Genomic DNA, 17965 nt, shown 5'->3' with positions numbered 1-17965 from the left:
GACATTCCTGGGGCCCAGGGGACAGTGGGAGGAGGGTGCACAGGTCCCAGAGTTTGGCCCAGGAGGGAGGGGAGAGTCATGTAGGTTGGCTGGGCACAGTCTTGCTGGGCAACTTGGTGGTGCTGGGGGTGGGGAGGAGGCTGTGGCTCCTGCAGGGAGGGCCTGGACTCTGCTGCCCAGTCCCAGTGGTGTCCCCGGGAGTGGGGGGGGGGCTGCAACAGTGAGGCCAGTGTGGCTTTTCCCCACCTCCTGGTCCAGCGCTGCGGCTGAGGCCTGGGGGGAAAGAGTTTGGAGCTGGGTGGCAACTTACCCAGGCTTGTGGCAAGCAACATGGTGAACCCCCGTCCCGAGCTGACTGCTCCCTTCCTGGTGCATCTGCCCCCACTTATCATTCTGCAGTATAGCTGTCCCCGCGCTCAGAGTCCAGGCACAACTCTTTTTCCTGGCATAACCAAATCCTGAACTTGCTTTAAGTTAGGATAAGAGGAAGCTGCCTACCAAATGTGGTGGTCCTGGCTCTTAGGCTACATCTAGACTACCAGCCTCTTTTGAAAGAAGCTTTTTCAAAAGAATCTTTCAAAAAAGCCTCTTTCAAAAGAAAGCGTCTAGACTACAAGCAGATTTTTTGAAAAAGCCTCTTTCGAAAGAGGCTTGTAGTCTAGACGTAGCCTAAGAGCTAGGATCACCACATTTGGTTGGCAGTCTGGATGCTCTCTTTCGAAAAAGCCCTGTTTGCATTCAAGAATGCCTTTTTTCGAAAAAAGGCGTTCTTCCTAGTAAAATGGGGTTTACCGTGGTTGAAAAAACTGCTGTGTTCTTTTGATTTAATTTCGAAAGAATGCGGTGGCAGTCTAGATGCAGGGAAAGTTCTTTCGAAAAAAGTCCACTTTTTCGAAAAAACCCTGTAGTCTAGACACACCCTTACTGTTTAGGCGGAGCTCTTGAACAAACAGACTGGAAGACAGAGACAGATGGATGGACTCACAGACAGATGCACTAATCTCTAAGGTGATTAGATAGATAGATAGATAGATAGATAGATAGATAGATAGATAGATAGATAGATAGATAGATAGATAGATAGATCTCCGTCAAATTGAAGTTTCCACTTCATACATCTGATGAAGTGAGCTCCAGCCCACGGAAACTTATGCCCAAAGAAAATTGTTAGTCTTTAAGGTGCCACAGGACTCCTTGTTGAGTTTGAGAAGATAGTGCTGTTGAGAAATGCCAGACTGATAGCCCCTGGAGGCTGAAATCTTCTTTATTCACTGGACAAGTGCAGTGCAGAAGCAGAACACGTTTCCCTAGGCTGTTCTCCATTAATATGCTCCATCTTCACCCATCACACAAAGGAAGAGGGGAGTTCAGTCTCCACCATCCTTCAGCTTTGCTGTTGAGACAGCCAACAAGGAAGCCAATTAGAGCTGACTGAGGCAATGGTTTTGGTATGTGGACAAATGTCAGCTAACACTTAGATGGAGGCCATCTTCCCATTTCTCATAAGCCCAACAGTCCTCAAGCTGTATCACCTTTAAAGTCACCACTACCTGGATTTAAATGATGACCTAAAAGCAATCCAGAGCCAACAATCAAATCCTGAGCTACCGACCCCCTTTCCCATGAGTTTTGAAAGTTTTTTTTAATGTGACAAGTTCTAATGTCATCCATTTGAAATAGAAAGAGAGAATCTCCTTCCTCCACCCACCTCTGCACACAGAAATAATATCAGCACAGGTGCTATGCAGAAGAAACAGCAGTATGCAGGGACATCAAACATAAAGTAAAGAACACAGAGCTGGCAAAAGCACCAGGAATACTTGGTAGCCCAGAATATTTAAGGGGACCATGAAATAACCACCAGGGTTTTGCAATAACACTAAGTGCACGGCACCATGCAGAAATATTACACATGTAATGCCATTCCCGCACTAAACTTTTGTTGGTTGTCGGGTATGTAAACTACCCAGTATTCTTCCCTTTCACTCTGTAAAACATGTGGCCATGTGCATTGGAAAGGTTTAGAGGTTATCATGTTTGACGTTCTCCCTCAGTGGTGAGTGAGAGGGACTGTAGGGACATAAAAGTGCAGCCAGATGTGCTGGAGAATGAGAGATTGTTGTAAAGAACTGAGCCAAGTGTGGAATGTATGGAGGACACAAGAAGAATGTGTCAAGGCATGTGTCTTAAGGAAGGAAATTTTTGTATTAGTCATTGGTTTGGCTTTTTTTTTTACCTGTTGGAACTGATCCTTAGTACCTGTGTGTCGTGTAGTTCTTGATGTTGATTCAGGGGTCCCATCCTTGGACAGGTATCCAACAACTAGGGATTGAGTCATCACAAGAGTCAAGATGCCTCTGCATACCTGGAACTTAAATGGGGGTGTCCCCAGAAAACAGGACTTATTTTTTGCCTGTCCCACAGTCCTCTCGATTCAAAATGCCTTTCAGGAAGAGAGAAGCCCCTGAGATGGCCAACTTTATACCAGCTGATTTTTGTGCAAATCGAGCATCAGTCATGTGGCATGCTGTTGCTGGTGTATATGTTGTTGTTTTTGTATCCTTTGCTGTGGCTGGCACAATCACCCAATATGATGTGAATACAAGGGCACTTCCTGAGGTACGGTAAGAGAATCAAAATGTCTCCCATGAGAAACAGAGCTTTGGGTACAGAAGGGCAAATGTTAACTGCTTCTTTGGTGTAGAAGGGAGCGCCACAAGGGAATTCATGACGGGAAACTTTTTTGGAGAAGAGCTTCACTCTTTGCTGGGGACTACTGATGAACAAGCAAGAAAGAATTTAAATCGGGTGTGGAAAGCTTGCTACAGACTGGTGAAAAGAAAGATGGATGTAGATCATCAAGAGAAATGACTTAAGGAAGGTACTATTAACCAATCGTTGCCTTTGTGTTGGCCAAGAGAATAGCAGGCCATGGCAAGGACACAAGCAGAGAAAGATGAAGACTTCTGAGTAATGACAGATGAGTGATTTTTGATTTGCAGCACATTTTTGTTTCTCCTTTTCCTTGCAACGTTTTATTCTAACATTGTTCCACTGAAGTCACAATATAACACTGTAAAGCACTTGTATCTCTAAACGTACATCAAGCTCAAGGTACCTCCCATGCTCAGTAGCAGGTATGCAAGAATTTTGGAGGGACAAAAGAATTCTATGTACAATGAATGAGGTTTAGAATGATGTCAACTGGGTTATATATATCCACAAAGCATGAATGGATTGACATGTTCTAAACACATCAGACCATGTAAAATAATCACTTGACTTAACAGCCAAAGTACTTGCTGTACAAAGTGTGTGTGGAAGCACTTCGTTTGCAATGCAAAATCAACAATAATCCCTAGTTAGTTTATATACATCTGTCTAGATGTTTCTAATATACACATACCTCACTCAGGTTCTACTCTGAGCTGCATACACTCAATCAGACTAAACTGATATTCTATAATCCCGTATTACATAAATATTTACAAAAGGCACAAACGTGAAAACTACAAGGAGTTCAGAGATTTTGGTTGGGTTTGAACACTTATCCAAAAGAAATATCACAAATATTCACATGTGGGTTTCTAAAGATGAGCTAGAAATATCAAGCAATATCCCCAACTAGTATAAAATCAATTCAATGGTGGTATAATGATCTATACCAGTTGAGGACTGGGCCTAATGTGAGATTGGGCTGTCTTTGATTTCTATTTCATTTCTGCATGGGGTGTTATGAAGGCCTGGTCTCCACACTGCAGAAGGTTGAATTAAGATACTCAGCTCCAGATACATTAATCACATAATTGGAGTCAACATATCTTAAATTATATTTCCGCACTGTCCATACAGCGGGAGGTCAATGGGAGCAAATGCTTCCATCTGCTTCTCTTACTCTTCGTGAGGAGCAGGAGTATCGGTGTCGATGGTGGGGTGTCCTCTGAATTAAAGTTAGAGGGTCTTCACTAGACCCGCTTATTCAAACCTTGGAAGATCAACCATGACAGTGTTGATCTTCTGCATACTGAAGATGTGGCTTTAGTGGATATCAGCCATTCTGTTCCTGATCTTGCACAGAGCCCCAAAGTGAAAGTAAAAAACCAAAGTTTTGATCCTCAAAATACCTTTAGTCCTAAGAATGGGAAAAGTGGCTCTTATTTGAGTCAATCTTTTCACCAATCCCTTTTATTGTTAGAGCTATTTATGTTTTATAGCACCCAAACTGCAAAGCACTTACAATATACAGATGGCTTCAGTCATTGCACCAAATGGCTCAGTGATTTACGTTGAAAAAAACTGAATTATTCTAATGTCAGAAAGTTGTAAAAGAGTTCAAAGCATCTGAATCGCGTGCTAGCACTCTGTAGAGACAAAATGGGTGAGGTAATATCTTTCATTAGACCAATTTCTTTTGGTGTGAGAGACAAGCTTTTGAGCTTGCTCAGAGCATACTTCTTGGAAATGTACTTTAAAGGGGCATTTTAATACACTGATTCTGAGAATAACAACAGCAACTATTTTAGTAGTTTAAAGCACAGGACTGGGAGACATTGCTCCAGGAGTCTATTCCCGGCTCTGCTGCAAATGCACTGTTAATCCATTTAGCTTCTCTGTACCTCAATTTGCTAATAATCCTCGTAGGATTGTTGTGATTTAATTAGCGGAAGTTTCTACAGTGCTACACAAATGATTATTGTTAAAAGCTTTTAATTAAAAAAAAACGTAGCCACATGCTTGCACATGTAAATGAGAAGAACAAAACAGACTTCAGTGAGTTATATGGGAGGGAAATCCACATGGCTTCAGACATCATGAGAACCGGCCTCCTACAACAGAATTATTTCCTATATCTCAGGACATCCAGATCTGTGGGATAAGGTTTGGCATTTTCTGAACCAGTCTGATCGATTCCTGTTGGGAAAAGGTATTTTGTGGTCTGGCTGCGGTGGAGCACAGCAGAAGTGGCTGAGCTCAGAGCATGTTCCTGGAGCAGTCCTAGGTAACAGGTCATGCAGAAAGCAAATGACTTCCTCTGGAGTTTGTCAATGGGCTGCATGTGACAACAGAAGGTGATGGAGGCACAAAAGAGAAGGGTGATAAGTACAACAACATATCCACCGGCTGACAACAAACTGATTGAGACAGATGCTTCCCCTGCCCTTTCTGAATGGCAGTTTCTAACTTCTCACTCCCACTTGCTTGCCATGGTTCTCTAAGGAAGGGCTGCTCCTCCTAGCCAAGTTTGTAGAACTATCTGTACCCTGGAGGAGCAGGCCTCCGTGAATCATCTCCAGAGCAGCAAGGGAGCTGGAGGTATCCCTGGCCAGCAGGAGTGGAAGCATCCAAACACTGCGGGTCATGGACGAGTTCATTCCTTCTTACGGAGGATGCAGTGGATGAGCACCTTAGCCTTCAGATACTTCCGGCCTCCACAACAACTTCAGACTATCATTTGGCTCCACTTTCTCATTAGCCCGCCAAAGTCACAGGCACGAGAGACAGTGGTAGGAACAGTCTCCGCTTACTCCCATTCTGTTGGTCATGTGACCATTTCCATCGGAGAGGAACAGATAATGGTGGCACAAGGACAGGAAAACAGGCCATGTGGGCGACAACGGTCTCACTTGGACAACAGGTCATGGAAAACTCCAGAAGAGTAGAATCCAGTGATTCATGACGTGAAGGCTAAGGCCAGACCTACACTATCCAAGAAAGTTCACTTAAGATATGCAACACTATCTATGAGAATAGCATAGCTGGAATTGACGTACCTTAAGCCAAATTTCTGCTGCGTTCCCATTTTGGGAGGTCAACAGGAGAAACTCTCCCATCAACTTTCCTTACTCTTCGTGACCCCATGAAGTACCGGGGTCGATGGGGATGCCATCAGCAGTTGATTTAGTGGGTCCTTACTAGACCTGTTAAATCATACTCCAGAAGATTCATCTCCAGAGTGTTGATTATGGAGTAAGTGAAGACAAGCCCTGAATGTACAAGCTGGATATTCTAGAACAGGGGTCAGCAACTTACAGCACATGTGCCCTAAGTGGGCCAGAGCTGGGGCCCACTTGTCGGGTGGTGGCAGCCCCGGCCAGGGTGGGGGCTGATCCTGCCTGGCTGGAGCTTCCCTGCCTGTGGTGCGTCAGGCCCCACAGAGCTAGAGAAATCCACTAACGGTAAGTAGTAAGTATCATCCAGTAAGGGTGATGTTATCCATTCACATCCCTGTTTTGAAGAGGAGTTTAATAGTTAGTCATTATTGTTTTATATTGATTTGCATGGGGGGGGGCTAGGTTGGTTTTTGTTTTAAACCACCTTTTTTGAGCTTTTAAAAGATTTTAAGAAGTATTATTTTTTGTATTTCATAGGAATATCTATAATTATTTTTAAAATTTTATTTTAATGATAATGTTTATTGTTTTAGTTGCTTTATTATTGACAAAGGGATTTGGGTTTCTCTTTTTATTTTTATGTATTTTATGTTTAATATTAATCACTTAATATAAAAAAAAGTGAAACTGTGAAAGCATCAGAGGAAAAGCCGGGTCAGAGCCCAGGGCAGGAGACTAAGTGGGCCGTGCAGTGGAGAAAGCCCCTTCCCCCTCCTGGGAGAGCGGCAGAACCCCGGTTAGGAGGGTTAAATCTTGGCACGCAACTTCAGAAAGGTTGCTGGCCCCTGTTCTAGAATTAGGTCTTCATTTCCAACCTCTTGTTTATGGTAGCTATTTTTATGGTTAATGAAATATTTTTTTCCACAACTGGATGATGTGACAAGTGCTTTAGTGCTTAAAAGGATCTTCACCCTCAAGGTGGATGAAAGCCATTAATTAAATGGCTCCAATCAAGAGGTTATTCAGAAGTAGCCATTAATGTGACTTAGAAGTAGCCTATGACTTGTAAGGATCTCTGAAGATACTGAGTTTTCAGTGGGGACATTTCATGTCTAAGTCAATGTCTGTCTGGTTACCATACTGTGCATTGACTTACCAAATGGGTACTAAAAATGGCAACATCATAACATGATGGATTTTTTATGGAAAATGGGGTTCTATTTTTTCACAGTGAACATGATATTGCATTTCATGTCAAATTCTACGACACTGGCAAGTTCGCTCTGCTCTATGTTATGTGATGTGTCTTTAGTAATTTAGTGAGTCTAATTCTAAGCTCACATTGTTTTACGCTGACTTCAGGGAAGTAATTGCTGATTATACTGACATGAGATCAGAACTGGATCTGGTGACTTTACAGTTGTTGGCAATCTGAGAATAATCATATCAGTATATAAAATACTACCAGTCCTGTGGGAAGAATGCACCTTATTTAAAAAAATACTGGAATTCATTGATATTCAGTGGGATTCACCCTGCAAGGCATAAAACCCTCTGCAAAGAAATGTAGGATTTGAAGGACCCAGGACTCTCTGTTAAAGCTGTGTTCTGCTGTGTTTTGACCTTGCCATTGATTATTTGCACTCTCCACATTGAGGCAGATACTAGTTAGCACGTGTATGTCTGATGTGAAAATGAGCTCCAATGGAAGCTTCAGCTACAGCACTTTCTTTTTGGCCACTTATTATCTTGAGGAAAGAGAAGAATACATTTGTAACTTGCCTGGGTGGCAGAGTTATGGCCCTTTTCTCTATGATTCCCACCTGTCTTTGTGCAATGGGCACTGCTGTTCAAGTGGCGAGTTTTCAGGACAGCATCTTATCAATTTTGCATGCTCCCAACAAGAGACTAGCATGCGACAGCTCTCTGGATCATGGGACAGGCATGTGGGGACTGAGGAAGGCCCCACATCTGCAACCAAACTAGAAGACTGCTGTAGCAACAAGTGTTCCTACTGCAGGAGGTTGCATTAACATGGTATTCATCATTGCAAGGTTGAATTTTGTCGCTGGGAAATCCTCACCACCCTGGGTTAATCATCATCTTCTTCGGATTGCCTATTTATTAGGAGAGGGCAATATTCTACTTAGTCTCCCACTCCCACATTTTGCCTTCAGACCAAGCAAAGAGATTCTCAGTAGGATTTAGATGACTTCAGAATATTCCAGGCCTGGAACAGTAATTAGATTCTTGAAAGTGGGACAAATCAGTCAATCATTTGAGAGCATCATTTCCGGTACCTGTAGCATGGGAATTCCACAGCCTGGCTTTCTGGCTGCCCTTCTTCCCTCACTATCACTTTGTCAAGGTACCAGCCACTGCTTCCTCCTTTGCCATCATGCCCTATCCTCACCCTCCTCACCTGCTTCAGAGTCACTGCTTCAATGTAGAACTCATCGGCCTTTTGCAGGGAGAGAAAGAAACAAGATTAGGCAACATCACTCGTAAGAAACAACATTAAACATAAGCATGGATTACTGCAATCAACCAACCCCAGAACAGCAAGGTGTAGAAGGTCCCTCAGAAGCTGCTGAATGGATTAAGTTCAAGTTAATTTAACAAAGAATTAACTTGAACATCTGGGCTAGACTCATAGGCGGCTAGAGATTTTGGGTGCTTACTCCCACTCATGGTCTCATACCTCATCCTAGTAGAAAGGACCTGGGGAAACCCATATTTGATCTCTGCTCTGCTCAGACTTCCTGGGGGAGCTAAGGTAAGTCTCTCTGTGCCTCAGTTCTCCAACTATAAACTCAGATGATACTTCCTGACCCAAGAGGGGCACTATGAAGATAAACATATTTAAAGTTTGGGAGGTATTGTACAGACACTTCAGGAACAGCCATATAAATACTTTAACAGACTCATACACAGAAAGGACCACTGTAGTTTACCATGCAATTACAAGTATTCCTTGTTAAGCAGCAGAAAATTGGAGGAAACAGTGCTGTGATGCATTTGTCTCCTCTGTCTACAGAAAGCCCCAAAATGCTGTTGCTGGTGGCATGTTTTCCTGAGGCTATGTCTACACTATGAGTTTTCTCGGCAAAAAATATGCTAATGAGGGACTAATTTGCATGAGTTGCAATCTCATTTGCATTTTTCTGCCCATCCGTTTTTGCGCAAAAACAAGCAGTGTGGACGTTCTCTTTTTGCACAAACCCACTTTTCCTGCAAGGTCCTTAAGGATCTTGCAGAAAAAGGGGGTTTTGCGCAAAAAGAAAACATCCACAAAGGATCTTGCGGAAAAAGGGTTTTTTGCACAAAAAGAAAATGTTCACACTGCTTGTTTTTGCACAAAAACCCCTAGCGCAAAAACGGATTGGCAGAAACTATGCAAATGAGATCGCGACTCATGCAAATGAGTCCCTCGTTAGCATATTTTTTGCCCAGAAAAAAAATAGTGTAGACGTAGCCTGAATGTCTAGAGCGAGGGTGACAAATGTTTCCAACTAAACAAGATTATTATAGAAATATCAGCTATTACTTTAAAAATATGTTTTTAAAGTCTTCAGCAAAACTGTTCTTTCAAAAAGGGCAGCAAAACCATACTCCTGAACTTTTAGATGTTAAAAATAATGGATGAGCTTGTATCAGCAAAAATTATTTACATAATAAAGGGTTGTAGAATCAGAACCGATAAGTATCTATTCTCTGATCAAAACCTAGCAGAGTCAACCTAACTTAACAAAGTTGGCTGTACTGGGCCTGATTCTGAGCTCACTAACCATACATTGGTGTAAATAAATGAGCACTTAACATACTCTGGTGGAAAATAAGCCAATGAAATTGCCCCGTATATAAACTAAACTGGTTTAACCCTGGATTGAATCAGTTTAGCAGTAAACTACCCACTTGAGCTAAACTAATACAAGTGAGGGATTGAACCGGTTTAAATGCATGTAGATTAGAGGTTTCCAGTTTTTTATTTTGTTTGTTTTTTATTAATTTTTATTTGTAATTGATTGATTAGTTGATTTAAATTGATTTAGTGCGTTTTTAAAATGAACAAGTTCTGCTGGTCAAAGTTAAGCCCTGTGTAGCTTTCACTCACTAGCTCACCCCACCAAAAGAGCAATTATTCAATCAATGCATCTCAGGTTAGTCTGGCTGCTATTACAGCACAAGCAGGATTTCTAACATTTATTTTTTCTATTATCCACTATTTCTTTCATGCAAATTGCCATAAGAATCATTTTTACAAGACAGAAGCTAGCAATTATCTGTTTTTAAAATATGTTTGTCTGAAATGAACAAAGATGATTGTAGGGAATAATTTTACCCCTACAATGATGATGATTATTATGATTATTTTGGAACAACCCAGAAACAGACTTCCAAACTAGCAGAAGAATGAGCCTTGCTTTGCTATCATTTGGTAAGTGGTAGCTTTTCTTACAGATGAAAAAATTGTTACATTGTAGACAAACTGGAAAAAAACTCATCTCATATTTATAAAATTCCTTTTACATTTTGGGCCTTCTTTCCAAAACTGGGTCTATAAATAGTGCCTGATTTTCACTGCCTATATTACACTTGCAAAATGTATTTTCACTGCCTATATTACACTTGCAAAATGCAGTTTTCATGCGCAGCTATGCAGCCAGCCACCATGCACATGCAAACTGTGCACACAAATACAGGCTTTGAAGACGCAGTAAGGGCCCAGTCCTGCATCCTGATAGTCCCCCAAACTCAATGACTTCTAAGAATGCCAGTGGGAGTTTGGAAACTCTAGAAATATAAAATCAGGTCCCATCTGTGAATGTATATTTTGCAGGTGCAGTTTTGCAAAATCTCACATTCTTATTTGCATTTTCTTGACACTTACAATTTTTAATTAAAAATGACTTTAAAAGCATTCTACACACAAATGGGAAATGTGAGTGATTCTGTGATCAGATGCTCACATTCTTCTTAGAGATGCATGACTGACTTTTAACAGCTTAAATTGAAAACCAGAAATCCAAAGTGCATTGCTTGCAATGGCCATAGCTACTATTAAGCCTTTCTGTTATTTCATGTTTTCCACATACTCAGGGCACAGTCTCCACCCCTGGCCATTTCACAGGAAAGCACAGGATATTCTGGCAAGAAAATAACGGTATGAATAATACATGAAAATTAGGTGTAGCAATGCAAGTGGGGTGGAAAAAAGAATGAACACTCAGGCTAGGTCTACTCTACAGAGTTTTTGCACAAAAACACCTGTTTTTGCTCAAAAGCTCATGGAGCATCCACACCTCAAGCGCGTTTTTGCACAAGTAAAACGAAAGAACAGAGGGCTTTTTCAGGCATAGATATTCCTCATTCTACGAAGAATAACTCCTTTTTGTGAAAGAGTTCTTTCAGTCAGTGTGGACGCTCTCTTGTGCAAGAAATTTTTGCAGAAGATCTCTGTAGTCTAGACATAGTCTCAGAGGAAACATTTTACTGAAGAAATAAGGTGCAAATGCTACCAGGAAAGGTAATTCCTTTTTTTACCTGAATCAGGCTCACTCACCAAAGGGCCAGGCTCTCTCTTGACCTACTGTGGGTATTATGCTAATTGCCCTTTTCCTTGGGGGGGCTGAGAAGGAATTTTTCCCCTTAGCGCCAGACTGGCCAAGGCAGATTGTTTTTTTTTCCCCACATTCCCCCAGAGGGTCTGAGACCATTCCGGATGGAGCAGGGAGTTAGGGAATAATAGCACTACTTAGTATGTGAGAGTTGTGGTGGATGTCCAGGGCAGATCTCAGGAGGGAAGGGACATACAGTAGTTACTGGATGAAATGGACTGGAAAAGGATATGCTGGAAAGTGTTCCTAAGGGTGCTGAATAAAGGGGACATGGATTCCTATGTCTCATACAATGGGGATCTGGACGCACTCTTCTTTTACAGCTCTCTTACCCTTCTTATAAGAGGAGGGTGGTGGGGTCCCAGCAGCAGGATAGCTGGGACCTATGTGGCGATCCGATAGAAATGAATAAGGAAAGGATGATGACCTGCACTGTATAATTTGTTACCAAGTATGCCCAGAGGGGCTAAGTGAATAAAATTACAGCCAAATGAATCACATCCATTGCCTCTTGTCTGTCTTCTGGTGTGGCCAGCCAATGCACAGACATATGCTGCCAAGCAAAGGGAACGTCTCCCTCGGCCCATCCTCCTCACTATACCCTTTCTCTGCTCTGCTTTCAGGGCACCTCTGCCATGCACATGATTTTCACTCACTCCCATTGTCCCAAGAAACATCGGTGCTAAGCTTGCAGCTGAATCTCCTTGAGGCTGCAGCTGCTCCTATGTTTCAGAGCAACATGTAGCTCCTGGGAGATCAACAGCGCTTAACACTAGGAATGAAACTCCCCCAAACCCGCTTCCCAAAGGAGCCAGCATTCTCTCAGCGAGTTGCCAACCGTCACACATTCTAAGCAGCATGTTCAGACAGGTTTCAAGGGCCATGGTGCCAACTTACACTGCCTTTCTCAAATTTATTCATGGTGTTTATGCTATTGTACAGGATACGCTCTCCCGTATCTCCCTGGTCCCCAATGAGGTTGACAAAGACGTTGGCATCTGTCCCGCTTCCACTGACTGTCCCAGTGCAAACAGTGACCCGGTACTTTATCACTATGAAGACACAAATGAATAAAGCAAGTTCAGAATGCGATTTTTATTGTAATTGAAATGTATATATCATATTAATTCCAAACACTCTGATTCCCAGCTTGAATTTTCAGGCAGTAATTGTGCTGATGTATTGGCTTTTACTTGGAAGCGCTGAGAAGACACACATGAGCTAGAAAGACCCGCATACTGTCACAACAGATTTTCAGAACTAGACGAAGAGAGGTGCAAGCGAACTTATTCACTTGCATGCAGCACAATTGCTATTGAGCTACTTTGGCACTTTGCAAGAGTTTGCAAATCGATTCTTGCAACAACCTCTGAGAGGCAGGTAAACAACATCATCTGCACGGAACAATAATAAAGGGGCAAAGCAGCCCATTTTATGTAGCCATACAGGAGATTAAGGCTGGGTCTACACTAGTGCGGAAAGTCAACTTATGATACCCAACTCCAGCTATATTAATTACATAGCTAGAGTCGACGTATCTTAAATTGCTGTCCACAGAGCAGGAGGGTGACGGGAGCAAACATTCCCATTGGCTTCCCCTACTCCTGGTGAGGAGCCGGAGTACCAGAGCTGACGGAGGAGCCCTCTGAGTTTTATTTAGCATGTCTTACCATGGCTCTCCAACTCTAGGCTGAGTTACATTGGCAGGCAAATGCCTTTGTACACTTGTCCTGAAGATAATTAGGATATACTGGAACAGGATACTACCCTCCGAGAGGCTCTGGGAGACAGACCCATAGTCTTCTATAGACAACCACCTAACCTCAGAATGATTCTTACCAACAACCACAGGACATACCACAATAATACCAACCCTGGAACTTTCCCTTGCAACAAACCCCGGTGCCAGCTTTGTCCACATATTTACACTGCTGACACCATTATTGGACCTAACCATGCCAGTTACAAGATCAAGAACACATATTCCTGTTCATCCAGAAATATAATTTATGCCATCATGTGCCTAAAGTGTCCGTCTGCTATGTACATTGGACAAACTTCTCAGATACTTCTCCAAAGAATCAATGCATATAAAACAGACATCAAGCTCTCTCACAGAGAGAAAACTGTTTCTTGCCATTTTAACCAGACTGACCATTCTCTCAATGACCTTAAAACATGCATAATGCTTCAAAGAGATTTTAACTCCAGACTTCAAAGAGAAGCCTCAGAACTGTCATTCATGCTTAAATTTGACACTTGGCGTACGGGTCTTAACAAAGATGCTAATTATCTCACCCATTACAAAGATAGCTTCCCCAATTATCACCCCTAATGTCATTACCTCACAGATACTAACCTTCCCTCCTCACCCCTCCTCTGTTCTTAAAACCTTATTCATCATTTTTATATGTGTTCACTTTTTTTTTTATTGTATCACTTTGGTATATATGGTTGTGCCAATTTTCTTCCACATATTGATCTGAGGAAGTGGGTCTGTCCCACAAAAGCTCATCTAATAAACCATCTTGCTAGTCTTTGAAGTGCTGTATAGTCCTGTCTTTTGTCTCCAGGGCTGTCAATCTATTCAAATGAAACTGCAATTTTTCTGCAAAGACCATATCAGGGGTCCAGAAGATTGCAGAGATTCCAGAAGATTGGAAAAGGACAAATATAGTGCCCATCCTTAAAAAGGGAAATAAGAACAACCCAGGAAACTATAGACCAGTTAGTTTAACTTCAGTACCAGGAAAGATAATTGAGCAAGTAATTAAGGAATTTATCTGCAAACACCTGGAAGATAATAAGGTGATAGGGAACAGCCAGCATGGATTTGTAAAGAACAAATCATGTCAAACCAATCTGATAGCTTTCTTTGATAGGATAACAAGTCTTATGGATAAGAGAGAAGAGGTGGACATGGTATACCTAGACTTTAGTAAGTCATCTGATATGGTCTCGCATGATATTCTTATCAATAAACTAGGCAAATACAACTTAGATGGGGCTACTATAAGGTGAGTACATAACTAGCTGGATAACCATTCTCAGACAGTAGTTATTAACAGTTCACAATTCTGCTCAAAGGGCATAAAAAGTGGGGTTCCGGAGGGGTCTGTTTTGGGACCGATTCTGTTCAATAACTTCATCAATGATTTAGATATTGGCATGGAGAGTAAGCTTATTAAATTTGCAGATGATACCAAGCTGGGAGGGGTTGCAACTGTTTTGGAGGATAGGGTCATAATTCAAAATGATCCGGACAAACTTGAGAAATGGTCTGAGGTCAATAGGATAAAGTTTAATAAGGACAAATGCATAGGACTCCACTTAGGAAGGAACAATCAGTCTTACACATACAGAATGAGAAGTGACTGTCTAGGAAGGAGTACTGCAGAAAGGGATCTTGGGGTCATAGTGAACCACAAGCTAAATATGAGTCAACAGTGTGACACTGATGCAAAAAAGCAAACATGAATCTGGGATCTATTAACAGGGGTGTTGTGAGCAAGACTCAAGAAGTCATTCTTCAGCTTTACTCTGCACTAATTAGGCCTCAATTGGAGTATTGTGTCCAATTCTGGGCACCACATTTCAAGAAAGATGTGGATAAATTGGAGAAGGTCCAAAGAAGAGCAACAAGAGTGATTAAAGGTCTAGAGAACATGAACTGTAAAGGAAGACTGAAAGAATTGGGCTTGTTTAGTTTGGAAAGGAGAAGACTGGGAGGGGACAAGATAGAGGTTTTCAAGTATCTAAAAGGGCATCACAAGGAGGAGGAAGAAAAATAGTTCTCCTTGGTCTCTCATGACAGGACAAGAAACAATGGGCTGACACTGCAGCAAGGGTGGCTTAGGTTGGATATTAGGAAAAACTTCCTAACTATCAGGGGGTATGTCTACACTACAAAGTTAATTCGAACTAACAGACGTTAGTTCGAATTAACTTTGATAGGCGCTACACTAGGGCTCCGCTAGTTCGAACTTAATTCGAACTAGCGGAGCGCTTAATTCGAACTAGGTAAACCTCATTTTACGAGGACTAACGCCTAGTTCGAATTAGCTAGTTCGAATTAAGGGCTGTGTAGCCACTTAATTCAAACTAGTGGGAGGCTAGCCCTCCCCAGCTTTCCCTGGTGGCCACTCTGGGCACCACCAGGGAAACTCGTCTGCCCCCCTCCCGGCCCCGGAGCCCTTAAAGGGGCACGGGCTGGCTACGGTGCCAGGTGCCAGGTGCAAGCCTGCCAGCACCCAGCCAGCAGACCCTGCACCTGGCATGGGTCGAGTCAGCCACCCGCTGCCACCCAGCCCTCCGCCTCTGTCCGGGTCCGCAAGAGGCAGGCGCCCGCCTGGTCTAGTGCGGAGATCGTGGACCTCATCCACGACCTCCGCACTAGGCACAGGAAAGTGGCCATCTAGGGCAGGATAGCTGCCAGCCTGGCCACCCAGGAGCAGGTGTGCATGAAAATCAAGGTGGTCCACTGAGACCCCCGACCCTGAGCTTAGAATGGCCGTACTGGGTCAGACCAAAGGTCCATCTGTCAACAGCAGCCAACACTAGGGACCCTGGAGGGGATGGACCGAAGACAATGACCAAGCCATTTGTCTCGTGCCATCCATCTCCAGCCTTCCACAAACAGAGGCCAGGGACACCATAACTTTATCTAACTTCTCTTTAAACTCTGTTCTAGTTCTAGCCTTCTCCTTGCTGCAGGAGGCTGTGAAGGCTAGAACTAGAACAGAGTTTAAAGGGAAGTGAGATCAAGTCATGGAGGTTGGGTCCATGGAGTGCTATTAGCCAGGGGGTAGGAGTGGTGTCCCTGGCCAAGGTTTGTGGAAGGCTGGAGAGGGATGGCACTTTCCTGTGCCTAGTGTGAAGGTCGTGGACGAGGTCCACGATGTCCGCACTAGCCCAGGCAGGTGCCCACCTCTTGCGCTCCCGGGCAAGCTCCCAGGAGCCGCCAGCCTGGTCCTGGGAAGAGGGGGAGGGCTGAGGGGCATCGGGTGGCTGGCTCGAGCCGTGCCAGGTGCAGGGTCTGCTGGCTGGGTGCTGGCAGGCTTGCACCTGGCACGGGCACCTGTAGCCAGCCCGTGCCCCTTTAAGGTGTCTGGGGCCGGGAGGGGGGCATACGAGTTTCCCTGGTGTTGGCCAGAGTGGCCACCAGGGAAACCTGGGAAGGGCTAGCCTCCCACTAGTTCGAATTAAGGGGCTACCCACCCCTTAATTCGAACTAGTAAATTCGAACTAGGCTTAATCCTCGTGGAATGAGGATTACCTAGTTCGAACTAAGCGCTCCGTTAGTTCGAATTAAATTCGAACTAGCGGAGCGATAGTGTAGCGCCTATGAAAGTTAGTTCGAACTAACGTCCGTTAGTTCGAACTAACTTTGTAGTGTAGACATACCCTTAGAGAGGTTGGGAGGCCCCAGATCATGGCACTCACATGGGAAGGGAACATGGGCTGACAGGTGCCCCGTCTCCATTCTGCCCATCACTAACTCTCATGTCCATGTCTTCTCCCACTGCTCCTATCCCCAACCCCTCACCAATCAACCTGATCTCACAGCCCCACTCCCCCATTCCCATCTACTTTTCTACTCTTATCATCCTTCCCCTCAACCAGTATCGACTTGCTTTGTTTCTTTTCTTTTCTCAAAAATAGTTTCAGCACCATCTGAATATTCTGCTGTCCCTCTCCCCTCCCTCCCTCCATACATTCCATTGACAGAAGTAGATTTGGAGTAATATGCCTATCTTCTTTTATTTCAGATTTCTGCCCTGGGCTGGATTTGAACTCACCGTACCGTAAGGCAGTGTTCAGAGTAAATAACTGTAACATATGCTCAGAGTCACCCATCTATTGTGATGGAGATGTAATTTTCTAGAAAGTTAGCCTCTCCCTTTTTACCTACTCAGTGTGCTCCACTAAACACGGGCATGCCTAAATGAAGAAGAAAACTCTTTTTCCAATAACATTTTGATTTTATGTTCCCCCAAATGGCCAGTGGATGCCATGAACTCTGTTGTGGCCACCCTTGGGTGTTTGAGATCCTGGTGCGATTATTTGAGTACTGGTTTGACCTCCATCTATGAGCAAAAAAACTTTCCAGAATGTGTCAACTTTAAGACAAACTCGGGGGTTTTTTTTTCTGTATCTCAGGACGCCTTTGATCAAATAGCCCCAAACATAGCTCACTGACCATATCCTGTGCTCTCATAAAGCATACAAATTTTAAGGTAATCTGATTTACCACATGGATTTTAGAGCACATAGAAGAGTCAGGTTTTAAACTGAAAGAAGGTTTTGACCTTCACTATAGCAGAACAAGTACTGCTAAAATTTATTCATCTATATAGAAACACAGGAAAGGGGTTAAAACAACAGAAGTCTAACATGTATTGTCTAACCTCAATTTAGCATCTACCTCATGCAGTTGGATAGGTCGCTTAACGTACGCAACTCCAGCTACGTAAAATAGAGTCGTATCTAGAGTCAGCTTACCTTAAGCCAAACTTG

The 17965-nt window shown here is 43.2% G+C and overlaps 1 protein-coding gene and 1 long non-coding RNA gene across 2 annotated transcripts in view; one reads left to right on the top strand and one right to left on the bottom strand.

Annotated features, from left to right (window-relative positions):
• Nucleotides 1-17668, top strand: part of LOC142829993 (uncharacterized) — a 31717-nt gene extending 14049 nt beyond the window's left edge. Inside the window, exon 3 of the long non-coding RNA XR_012904994.1 lies at nt 17218-17668. This is a non-coding gene — a long non-coding RNA (uncharacterized LOC142829993). The remainder of the gene's footprint in view (nt 1-17217) is intronic.
• Nucleotides 1-17965, bottom strand: part of LOXHD1 (lipoxygenase homology PLAT domains 1) — a 288412-nt gene that overhangs the window by 123194 nt on the left and 147253 nt on the right. The window contains exons 18-19 of the mRNA XM_025178253.2: nt 12347-12501; nt 8132-8292 (exon numbers count right to left, since the gene is read on the bottom strand). Coding sequence (XP_025034038.2) covers nt 8132-8292; nt 12347-12501 — 316 coding nt within the window. The remainder of the gene's footprint in view (nt 1-8131; nt 8293-12346; nt 12502-17965) is intronic.

The sequence above is a fragment of the Pelodiscus sinensis genome, chromosome 6 (assembly GCF_049634645.1).
Source record: "Pelodiscus sinensis isolate JC-2024 chromosome 6, ASM4963464v1, whole genome shotgun sequence".
NCBI lineage: Eukaryota > Metazoa > Chordata > Testudines > Trionychidae > Pelodiscus > Pelodiscus sinensis.
This window is presented reverse-complemented; position numbering and strand designations above follow the sequence as displayed.